At 37.2% G+C, this 12,526-nt stretch overlaps 1 protein-coding gene across 6 annotated transcripts in view; it reads left to right on the top strand.

Annotated features, from left to right (window-relative positions):
• The window catches only part of ERN1 (endoplasmic reticulum to nucleus signaling 1), a 40,666-nt gene that overhangs the window by 12,098 nt on the left and 16,042 nt on the right, over positions 1-12,526 (top strand). For all 6 annotated transcript variants that reach the window (XM_083805325.1, XM_083805324.1, XM_083805328.1 and 3 more), the window contains exons 2-4: positions 1,263-1,374; positions 10,124-10,157; positions 11,184-11,256. In XM_083805325.1, the coding sequence (XP_083661451.1) occupies positions 1,263-1,374; positions 10,124-10,157; positions 11,184-11,256 (219 nt within the window). The remainder of the gene's footprint in view (positions 1-1,262; positions 1,375-10,123; positions 10,158-11,183; positions 11,257-12,526) is intronic.

Here is a 12,526-nt window from a genome sequence, read left to right as displayed (position 1 = left end):
CGTGCATTTTAATTTGACAATTTTCTATTTTGCTTTGCAATAATTCTAGCATGAGTGGTAATTATTTTTAAAAAGTAAGTCATTTAAGACAGTACTGATTATGTCAACTGCACACTTTCATTTCACGAACTGTGGTAGCTTAAGAGATATATTTAACAGTGAAACTTTCTAAACATGGCAGGTGGCACGCAGAAGAGCACTGCAGATGCAGTGTACAAATGGCAAGTTATTTGAGCAATAACTTGAGACTTGGTAAATGGAAATGGGTCGATCTTAGGGTGTATGAGATCATCTTTAGGCAGGAAGAGAAAAGTAAACATTAAATTAACATGTTTTTTTCTGCTTTGCACACTGAAACACCTCATCCATCCAGCAATAGCTACATAGTTTTGAGTCAAAGTTTGTATGATGCCCTTTAAATAAAATTACATGTGATAGCCAGGCTCAAAAGCTGCTTGTGTTTTAGAAAGAACAGCAGGCACCAAACAGCAATGTACCTGAACATGGAGTGACATGTCCCCAGTGGCAGAATGGCTAAGATGTCAAGCTGAGGTCTGAATCCTGCAGTGGACTGCTTTCCAGGCGCTGCGGATGTGTTAGTACATGAGGACTTGCTTAAACAGCGCCATTTACTACCTACCCCAGAAATGCAGTAGTTGGAGATGTAGGGTACAGTAACACAATTAAGAGCCCTAACAGTCTGAATCTTCTCGAGCCCTTAAGCTGCTTCTATCCTACACGTTTAGTCCTTGCTCAGACACAGCCCGCATGCTTGCAGCTCCACCTTTTAACCAGCCAATGTCTTTTCATCTGTTGGGGACTAAACCTTGGAAGAAGTATGCTCTGTTAACTTGGGAGTAGCATGGTTTTGACATCACCATTTACATTCTCTGAGCTGCTTTGAAGTGCCTCACCCTGGCTATCTTCTCGCATGGTCTTTGTATCAGTTTTTTTCCTAAGCTAGCCCTATCTCAGACTTCTCCAAAGTCTAGTCACAAGGATACTTTGATATAAAATTGAAGGAGGTTGAGTCACAGATAGGTTATCCACTTAAAGTTTATCTCTAGGGGAACTTAAGCATACTTAGCAACTGCAGAAAAAAAAAAAGGGGGTAAAAAAAGTCACTGAATTCAGAGGGACAAGATTGTCTGGTCTATGTGATTAAAAAGAAAACTGATATTTTAGACAATTTACTGTTTGGCAGTTAAAAGTAAAGTCTGTAGTAAATAATGACATTCAGTGTATGGATTTTTCTTTTCCAGAACACCAGCTCAGTAACTGTGCCAGAAACACTGCTGTTTGTTTCAACTCTTGATGGAAGTTTGCATGCTGTCAGCAAGCGGACGGGAGCAATCAAGTGGACTTTAAAAGAAGGTGAGCAGATGTCCTGATGCTTTCTGCTCCATAACAATAATTGGTTATTCAGACTGTTGTAGAGCCTGGTAAATATTTGTTCTTAATTTTGCTCTTGTTCTAGACTCTGAGTTAAGCTAGTGTTTCTGGCATCATATTCATCTTCATTTTTTCACTTGCAGATCTTGATTTCCAGATTTTTTTTTTCCCCAAAAATGTTTTAGCTGTAGTGGTATAATTATCTAAATAGGTATCATGTTATATGGGATGTAAGAATGCTTAGAACAGAATAGATGTCAAATGGGAGTGTCAGCCTGTGGAACGGTTGGCAAAGGGTTTGTGGAAGCATGATTTTATCTCTGGAATATCCTACATTCAGTGGTGCCACGGATATTGTGCAAACCTCAGGTCTTTTTGTCTATAGTAGACATCTAGGAACAGCACAGGTTTCTAAATAAAAGAACTGCAGTTGTGTACAGAAGTTTAACATTGCTGAGTGACTGGAGGGGATTTTGTAATTTCAATTACCTAGTAGAGATAGCTCTATCTTCATGACAAATTCAGTATTTAATACAGGTTTTTTTTTAGTGGGAATTTGATTGCATTTAGTGGAAGTGATAGCAGCAGTTTCTCATCATGTCTGGAACTAAATGAGAGAGCAGGTCAAATGGAAAGGAGTCACAGTGGTTGCATCATTCTGTCCTCTTATTTTAAGAGCCTAATGCCAGTTTAGTAGGTGAGCTGAAGTGGTGGGAAATGAATTGTGTGTATCTGATGTCTGCATTACTAACCAGTCACTCTTATTTCTTTGAACATTCCTATTTGAATGCAACTCTGCCAGACAAAAAGTTAACTTCATTAAGGAGTGCTTTTATAGCTCCTCTTGAATCAAAAAGAAGTGAGCAAGTACTTTCTAGAAGGATCTTGGTTACTGGGTGTGATTACATTTTCCCCTCTCTGTGTCTCCACTTTAAATTTAGACCTCCACTTTGCCTGAACAGGCTTGGATACAGAAAAGGTTATCAGCCTCCTCCTTGGTTGTTATAAAGGCTATTGCAGCGCTAAGAGGAGCTTTCACTCTTTTTTGCTTGTCATTAAACTGACATGAACATACACTACTTTGTCCCATCCTTGAAGGATGTCATAACTAGCATTTTTCTGCAGGCAGACTTAGTAAGGACAAAAGTTTATTTGAGGAAGAAATGAAGGGACTTTGGTAATGAAAAGGAACTTGGTCAAAGTGTGTTGCTCAAGGAACTTCCCTTGTTTAAAAAAAAAATGTTGCAAAACTACTGTTTGTACAGTAGAACTGCCAGACTGGATAATCTAGTTTTATAGGACCTTTTTTTTTTTTTTTTCCTTCTCTGTCACCGTGTTGTGTTCTGTGTGTTGCCAACATGAGGTTTGTTCAGCTGCTTTTTGCAAAGCACTTACTGTCCATTAGTTTATTTCTGTGTAATAGAACAGCACACAAGGTTCAATGAAAAATAAAAAAATTAGTGATAGTTTTCATAATTACAAGATGCTTCATGAGGTAACTTAGTTAAGTGTATATGGAACAAGGGCCTGTACATGTAAATTGGAGAATGAATTTGTAATTGGAGGGTTTTATAGTTTTTTTGCAAAAGTGAATTTTTGGTGGTCACCCAGTGCATGAGAAGCCCAAACAAAGGAAAATTGTTGGAAATTAATAGCCCATGAAAGTCCATACCATCTTGCTGTTTAAATCCCTGGATGGATTTAATAGTGCAGAATTCAGTATTAATATTACTGTGTAAACAGTTTTTCTGTGTGCGCTCTCTGTCAACAACAGGTGTGTAGTGTTACATGGGATTACTCAATGGAAAGTTGCTTGCACTGTAGGCATTGTTCTTGCAGGTGCCATTTCACCCTGAGTATCAGACAATGAACCATGTGTTGTATGGTTCATGTGCTTGGAGAAGTTCTGGAGGTCACCTGAAGTGCTGTAGAGGCCTTTGTCAGGAAGAAAGGTTTTATCACTGCACTTAAGCAGCCAGGTATTTAACAAAGGACAATTATTATGCATTTTATTTTGTTTGGGAGAAAAACCAAGGTGGTGTTCATTATCAGGCAGTACTTAAACAAACATGAAGATCCTGCCGTGTATGGTTTGTTTTAATTTAACACTGAAACTTATCTTAGGTATGCAGAGTAAATGAACCACTGGTTATCACCACAATAATATGTTTGGTTTTCCTGCCTTTGAGTAGTGCTGGCAAGAAAGGCAGTTTGATTACTTGTACTCCCCATGAAGCAGGCAAAAATTGGTTGTGTAAGTAATAGGACTCTCCAGCAGTTCATAAATGAAAATGTATTCCCTGCAAGTATATGTAGGTAGATTGTGGACCTACTTGTTGAGAATGCGTTGTACCTTCATTTCCTGTTGGCTTCTGTGTGTCCTACAATCTGACAGCTCTCAGGGGTTTTTGGTGGCCAGATAACTAATGCTGATAGATTTAGAGCCAGCAGAAATTGTTGTGAAGTTCAGTTCTCTGTGGCAATAAAACAATCAATGACAAAAATTGATTTAAAAGGTTCTGATTTCTAATACCTTATTTGTGACCTCTGGACTGCAGTGGACTAGTCACGGTAAGACAAAGATATAAAGACTATATATATTAAAGATATCCAATAGGTAAATTTTAAAGGACCAGTCTGAGATCTGTAGGTCCTGCTCCAATAACAGTGGTTATTCCCAGCTGGGAAGAAATATCTTTATGCATTGGTGTAAACTAATAACGATTGTCAAAATGATTGTAAAAGGGTTCTCTTTCCAACACATTCCAGAGGGTGGTTGGTTAGTATTTCTAACCTCAATTTCTTTAATTTCAACAGCAAGCAAAGATGACATGATTTTAAATTGGCCCGTTAGCCCAGATCTTATGGTAGGGCCTCAGATCAGGAAACCGTTTTTTCCAGCTCATTCCAGCGGGGCAGCAACTTACTCGCTTGCTCTTTCAGAATCCCCCACTTCTCCTTTTCAGTCATTGGTTTTGTATGGTCTACTTAGGGATGCATTATAGCGATGAGAATGTGCAGCTCTATCTTGTGCATTAAAAAAGACTCGTTCTTGACTTGGCTAAAGGGTAGATTTATCTTGTCACATGTTTGTGAAATATGGAAAAAAAGGCAAAGGTGTTATGTTTAGTATTGCAGTTACAGTTTCAAAAATTGTATATATGGCTTTTTTCCATATGTGTATGCAAAATATGGGTTAGAATTATTTCAGAATAATCTGGAATATATCATATACTTTTGCCCGCCTACAAGCAAGTAATACAGGCAAAAATAGTTTCTAGTCATGATGCAACCAAAACTGTGTAGGGACATCTGCTTGCCCAGGTCAAAATGTTCAGTGAAGTATAACTGAACCCCAAAATTGCCTAAATTACTGGATAGACATTATGCTAACTGGTTTCTGATAGCTACTTTACTTGTGAGTATAGTGTTAGAGTTGTAGAATAAATCTTTATAATCTAGAATCAGTCCTATTAATTTTTTCATCCAAATTTATTCTACAGGTCTTTTTATTAATGTGTAAAATTGAAAGCTTTTTAGTTCTTAAAGAATAATGACTTTGAAGTTACACAATGACAAGGAAAGGTTTCAGCAGTCTTTTTAATAGTATTTTTATTATCCTCATGCCATTGAACTCTCTGTGTGGGGGGTAGTAATTAGTTTTGCTAAATTAAATTCCAGCTAAATTTGCTGAAGAGTATCAGTGGCACTAACTTTACAAATGCATGTGCTTGTTGACTTGTGTGCATTACCAGATCTAAAGCTAGTGTATATTGGAATTGTAGGATTTGAATATAAGGATTTGAGCTTAAGGAAGAGGCAGATGTATTTATATCACAGTTTTATCACATTTTCTTTGTGATAAAGTTTTTGTTTAGATGCCGAATACTTCCTGCTTTGTTCAGTGGTTATCATCATTGTTGGTATTGGAACAGATCAAGCCAATTAGAATGACTTACCTAATTACAGGGAACTGCAGTTCACGGAAACTTTGCAAGCAGGATGTGCTTCCAGTCTCAGTGTGTTAACGCTTGAGCGCTGAGCTGTTGAATAGAAGATAAGGCCTCAGTCCTCTAACTTGTGCAAGAACCTTTTCCAGTTGACTCGTGGAGCAGAAGGTGACCTCAGTTCTAAAATGATTCAGGATGTTTTTTCACTAGTCTGTGTTCAAGCATACAAGAACTGTTATATGACTTGACAACAGTAAATTAACCTCACAAGATCCTCTTTTATCTCTGAGTGAATTCTTATTTCAAAACAAACTTTGAAGTAAAATTGGACTATGTCCCAGACCACATGAAAGTGAATGCAAAGATTTCATTGTCTGTCTTCAGAGTATCTTTGTAGAGCTACAACCTTAGTTCAAGATAATGAAAGTATTAAGAAAATGAGAAAACTTGCTTCACCCCAGCAGCTAAGAATGTAGAGAAATGGCTTTCCACAGCCATTTACAGGTGGATAGTGCTACTGGTGAAAAGAGAATTTCTGTAACTTCAGAAAAAATACCCCTCACTCTGTTTATGTTCATCCACTGTGAATAGCCTCTGATGGAAATGAATCAGGATTATGTATTTGATACTAAATACTTTCTAACAGTACTAGGTTAAAGGTTGGGCTAGATGGTCTTAGGGGTCTTTTCCTGAATGATTCTGAGATTCTGTGATTTTTATGATATACAACACTTACATGTTGCAGGAAGCCATCAGAATAATCAGCAAATACTGGAGAATTTTTCTGCTGCTTCATAGTAACAACTTAATCTATTCCATCTACATCTTTATCATTGCTGCTAAATCAAATTTCAGTTACTGAGAAGACAAGTAAAAGTAAGATTATTTTTTTTCACTCAAGCACTGTTCTTGATATTGAAGACAAGATACTAAAGAAAAAAAATTAAGGACTTCTTGTGAGCATGATGCTTCTGTATGGCACTCACCAAACAGCTTGGGACTTAAGCCTTTCTTTCATGTGCTCTGATATGCAAGTGTTTCAGAAAAACTCATTACAGCAGTTGGAAAGTCATTTGTGGGATTTCTGGCATTGTTAACGGAAGTGTAGGATATTGCATTTGTTGATGCAATTGCTGTGAGTGACATTTTTCCAATGTCTTTCAGAAGTAAAAGGATGGGGTAAAAAGCTTACTGCAAATACATTTTACATATGTGTGTGTATTCCTTCACTGTTATGGTGCTTCGTCTTCAATAAAAAGATAGAACATTTGAGACAGCTGGATCAGAGTGGAGCACTTACTTTTGTAAAAGTAGATTGCCCAGTCTTTGAAAATTAAGTGAAATCAAGATATTTGTACAAAAAATATTTAATTTTTATTCACTGTATTTTGAGTGCAGGGAGGGAGTCATAGGACATTAGTAACCAGATTCTCCTGCAAATGTCATAAGTTAACCAGGACCAGTTGCAAGAAGACGTGGTTTACCTTTTGATATTTCCTGTACTTGTTCAGATTTCCCTGAACATTCTTTGAAAAAAAAATGAAATACTAAAAAGTTTGAAAAGGTCACATTCTGTCCTGTTCTACTGTAGAGTGCGTGTTGTGTTATGTCAGTAACAGCGCAGTTAAAAAATTTGAAGATTGATTCAGCTAGTACTGTTTATTCAGGCAGTACTGATTATTAAAAATAATTTTAAAAGTTTCTAAGAGTAATTTGGATGAGAAACTATCTCTTGCTTTGCCTAAGCTGGCTAGAAAGTAATTTTTGAGAAAATCTGCACTACTATACTTAAAAAAAAAATAAATGTGTACGCAGTCAGTTAGCACTTCAAAAGCAAGTTGTGCAGCTTTGTTATCACAAATGATCGTTTGAGGAGATGCTTGTAGATAGGACAGAGTTGCTTAAGCACATTTGTTGACGCAATTGTCTAGCAGTAGGCATCATCACCACAGGCAACAGTTTATTTTTTACCCAGTGAGACTCTCAAAGTATTCAGTAAGAGACTTGTAAAGTTTATTTGGTTTTTGCCTTTAGGAACACCTATAGCATTTGCATTAAATCTTCCTTTAACTGAGGCAGGTGCCATTTTCTGCTGATTTCTGCTGCTGTTTCTGTCAGAAAACTGGGAGGCTTTCACTTCCCGTGAAGCACTTATGATTATAGAAGCTCTAGCCTGTGGTCTTTAACGTCTTGTTCTTCTTTTAGTTGGGTTCTTCTGGGCTCCTGGATACTGGCTTGTAGTAGTTCAACCTAGCAGGTCAGCTCCAGAGCTGAAGCTCTGTATACAGCAGCCATCTAATGCTTTTTTCTTGCTTGCTTTTCTTTAGTAGTGGAGGGATGATTTTGTAAGTGACCATTTGTGTTGCATCTCCTAAAGGTCATGGAATACTTGACGCAAATGCCGAGAAATAATTGGCATACGATCAACTGCAAGCTTGGGTCCTCCCAATATCCTGAAACCAGTTTCTTCACACAAGGGACAGGAATGAATTGCTTGATGTAGTACAGTGGAATAAAGGTTTGGCTAAGTAGTGTGATCTGCAGGGACAGGTCCATAATGATGAATCACTTGGCTCCTGGGTTTGAGTGTTAGTTACTCCTAAGCCCGTCTGATGTTTGCTTCTGTTCTCAATAAATTAAATGGTGTTTATGATATAATGTGGAGCTGTACACTTACATATCATTCCCATCTTACATCAATGAGCAGTGGCAGCCGTGATAATAACTTTGCAATGGTTTTGCTGGGCACGGTATGTATGATTCAGTGCCAGTGTAGAGCACAGCTCTCTCCAGCTAACTGGGTTGTTCCCAGAAGCTTAATATGTTTTTGAGTAGTTTATTCTGACACCTTTGAGGATGTCTCTAGAACATTTAATAGGCTTAAAAAGAAACAAATATATACAAGTTTTGAATGGAGCTGCTGTGAGAGTGTTTACTGTTGTAAAAAGAAATTGATGAAAATAGAAATAGATCCACTGTTGTTTCTTATATTGTGCTTTCCTTCTGTCCCTGAAATTGTCTGGGCGTCTTTGGTGACTACTACTGCTTTTAGCTGCATTGCTGCTAGAGATATGTTTAGGTAGGGCTTTCTTATACTTTTTTAATCTGTTTTATAAAAATGAAGGGACACAGTCCTAGGTCATTGTCATCAACCCAGCAGTCTGTGTGGTGTAATACACTGCAGAGTGGCAGAGACTTGTAACACCCATAAAATGAATCATAAATTTCTTGTCTTGCTGAGCTCTGCAAATACTGCAGTACACTCAAGCTGTACAGAACCTGTGCCAATTTCCTGATCGAAGACTCTCACAACATCATTGTTTTTGTTCTTATTTCCTTCCTATTGCAGCATAATGTTTGCTGCAGAGACAGAACAGGTGAAAAAACAGAATTTGTTGGTTTGGTCATCTTTAATCTTCTTATTTAGACTTATTTTATTATAATGGTTTGATTTGCCCTGTGAAGAAGTGAAGATAACGTTGCACCCTCTTGACTTCTGAGTTACTTTCTGCCAATATACCCATAAATAAACGCAGACATTTGTCTTTCTAATTCTAGAGTATGTCTTACAAGTCTGGTCACTTCCATGGTTTTGGCATCAGGATTGAAAATCCCATGTTTCAGGATTTTGTGAGGCCTCAGATAGTAATTCTTAGGTCCCATCAATTTACATTAAGATCAGATTTACTGTTCTTAATTATCCTTTAATATGTGAAGATCTAGATTTAATACTGTCAGTTTCAGTTTTGTAACTTCCTTTTGTTGATGAAAGCTAAGCTGTGTTTCTGATGGTTCAAATACCAACTACTGTGAGATTGTTTCCATATCTTTTGATTTTTATGTAATACAGATTCTTGGAGAAATTTTAGTGGGGAGATTTATTGAAGTGAAAAATTCAGTTTTAAGGTAATTTTGTCTAATCCTTGGTTTTTATTTTCAGTGACATGCTGATCGTGGCAGTTTTTACTTGGAGTAGGAAGTGGAACTAGGTTTTTCTGACTTGCATCGGAGCCTTGCTTTTAAGTCATTGGCAGTCACCTCGCTGATTTCAGTAGGTGTACAACTAGGCTTTCAGTTTGTATGTTTCATTTTAAATTACATGGTGTTGGCTAAAAACCATAGGTCTACATGCCTGATGATAAACAAGGTACCCCAGACACAAAGTAGCAAAAGTTTGTAAAATACAGATTAAAAAAGCACTAGGTTGGCCTTCTGTTATGAAAATATCAACGTGCGTATTTTTGTATCTGTTCTGAGTCTCCGCAATCTTCCATTAGCTGTAGCTTGTTTTTAAGTAAAATAGGTTGTTGAAGCCAGTGCGATAACAGCAGTTGCTGCAAATCATGGTGAACTGCCTCCTGGGCAACCAGTGCCCAGAGATCACATATGCATGCTGAAAGCCGAATGTTGTTACTGTGAATACAGGCGGCTCCTACAGATGGTGTGCTCTGTCCAGGAGAGAAATAAGGAGACTTGGGATGCAGTACAGTACTGCCCTTCTCCAACTCTGCTCCCATGGGTAGCTGAGGAGTAGTGTGGGTAAAAATAAGCAAAGAACTCCAGGTCTAGAACTTCTGAGGTGCTGAGTACTTTCCCATTTTACAAACCCAGTTTCATAATCAAACAGGATATCATTGAGGCTGCTGGGATGGCCACTTTCAAACTCTGTGCATCAGCCATTCAGAAAGGAGCAGGATGCAGGCCTGATTTGGTCCTGAGTCTAGTGAGATGAAGGAACTGAATTGCCAGTATTATGACTTCTCCTTTTTTTGCTTATGCAGATCCTGTACTACAGGTGCCAATACACGTGGAAGAGTAAGTCTGTTTCCTTGCTCTCATTGCTTGCTTGCTTGATTTTCACTGACATCTTGAAATTTAGTTTAATTTGAACCAAAACTATGTATGTTCTGAGAAGTCTTGCATAAGTGAATCTTTAAGTTTAAAGAGCAGGTACTGCTCTTTATATATAATAAGCTACATACAATTCTCTTAACTTGTATAACACTAAGATGAAACATCCTGTCTGCAGATTGTTCTCTTAAGACCTTGATCAAGTTTAGAGATGAAGTGTGATAACTGTGCCAGAACCTTAACTGAGCAGCTTTGAAAATGACAGAAACAGATAGGGAGTGATCTTTGGGTTTTGTGCTTCTTATTTTTTTCAAATAAAAGACTAAAACTAAAAGACTAAAAGCACAGGAAACGCCAACCACGGCCACTACCAGAATCTTCAAATGAAACCCTCAAGCTACTACTTCAGAGTAGTTCCTCCAGCATAGCAGTCTTGCATTTAATTCAAGGCTTTAATTTCATCTCTGTAGTCAGTGGTAAAATTCTTTCTTTTTTGTGGTTTTGTTTTTGAATTTGGTTTTGATTTTGGTTTTGGGTATTTATTTATTTATTTTGGTAATTTGCGTGGAGGCTTGCCTTTTCCTCTTAAATTTGCTGAGTTTTGGCAATCTTTTTATTGTTCCTTGCCTTCTTTATCCTCTGATTTTTGTTTTTGTTTGTTTGTTTTTGCTTCTTTGTTTCTTGTTTCTTTTTTTTAAAAGCTTTCAACCAGGTGATTGTCTGCCACATATGGATCTTTGAATTTTCACATGCATTAGTAATGCTATGTTATATCAGTTCTGAAACCTCTTCATATTTTTTCATTTTCACAGTTAAAAAATGAAACTTCAAAAAATGGATAGTACAAAGTCAAAATGTATAATATTAGATGAACTTCTCGAATGTTAGATGAGCTACTGACCATAGTTGCTTTCCTGTTCTTTGAGAAACAGAGTATTATTATTATTATTATTATTTTTTAATCATTTATAATTGCTGCTTAAATCCTAGGCCAGCATTTCTTCCAGACCCAAATGATGGCAGTTTGTATACACTTGGTGGCAAAAATAACGAAGGCTTGACTGTAAGTATATGTTGGAAATTCTCTCCTCTCACAGTTGTTTGACAAGCGCCCCAATCAGATTCACAAGAAGTACCCAAGGAAACGTTCTACTTTCTTGACAGTACTATAAAGGCCATCTGGTTTTATATTATTTAATGGAATTATACCAGTTTCTTGGAGAAGCTTGATCACACCAAAAGCCATCTGTTGTATGTCCCGATGTTAGGATACAGGTTTTTAGAATGACAGTGCCTCTATGTTCTTTTGCTAGCACCTTTGCAGAGTGATAATGTGCTTTCTAAGAGTGAAACGTCACCTTCCTTGTGGCCATCAGGAAGTCATTGCCACAGGAAAATATCAGTAATAGACGCATTTGTTTTATCCACTCGTACTATTTTTTTTTTTGAAACTTGCTAAAATAATGATGACAAATAACATTTCTCTGGTATTATCTAAACGCTGTATGATCTCTGTACAACCTCATGGGAAAGGTGTGCTCAGAATAACACAAATCGGATATGTCTCTTTCACCCAAGTTCTAAATCTTCTAGAACCATCTGCCAAAAGACAGGATTAATATTTACTCTTTACTGACACCTTTAGAAGATGTCTCTATAAGATTTAGTGAGGAGACAAAAATGCTGACCCTTTCCTAAATACTCACCAATCCATGTAATCCACAGATGTTAGCTAACGTTGGACTTTTATTTTTAAACCTTGTGATGAAACTCAGATAAAATGTTTGGCTTCCTACAATTTTCTTTTCTCCGGCAGCTGCTGTGATTTACTTTAAGAACTTCAATATTGTTAAATATTTTAGCATTTACTCACCACTCTACCTCCCCCCAGTACAGCCAAATCATAACTTGCAAAATGAGTCTTGATTCTTTTCCTGTGTGAATCCAGGAAGCAGCAATCCATTTGAATTACCAAGTTTCCGTTATTCTGTTAATCTCCTTCATTTTTGAACTGAAGTAATCAAATTTCTGATTGGAATCACTATTATAAAAATAATAAAGAAGAGTGGAGTAATTTCACAGAATTTAAGTCAACTTTGCCAAGGACTGGTCTTTGTTACTGATGTAGCTTGTCTGTTACTCTTGTGACCTCATCCCAATCAAAATCTGTTAAAACATAGTAAAGGGTCTTCACCCATTCTGTAAGAACAATACAGGCTTGGCAACATCTCAAGAACACTGTGGGCAGAGGTTCATGCTTCTCCCTCTCAACAGTTTCATTTGTATGAAGATATCTGGCCTTTATAGTTGTTACTGTGGAGAAACATTTTATA

This window comes from Anser anser (assembly GCF_964211835.1).
Source record: "Anser anser genome assembly, chromosome: 19".
Classification (NCBI taxonomy): Eukaryota; Metazoa; Chordata; class Aves; order Anseriformes; family Anatidae; genus Anser; species Anser anser.
Note: the sequence above shows the minus strand (reverse complement) of the source record. Positions and strands in the feature narration are given on the sequence as shown.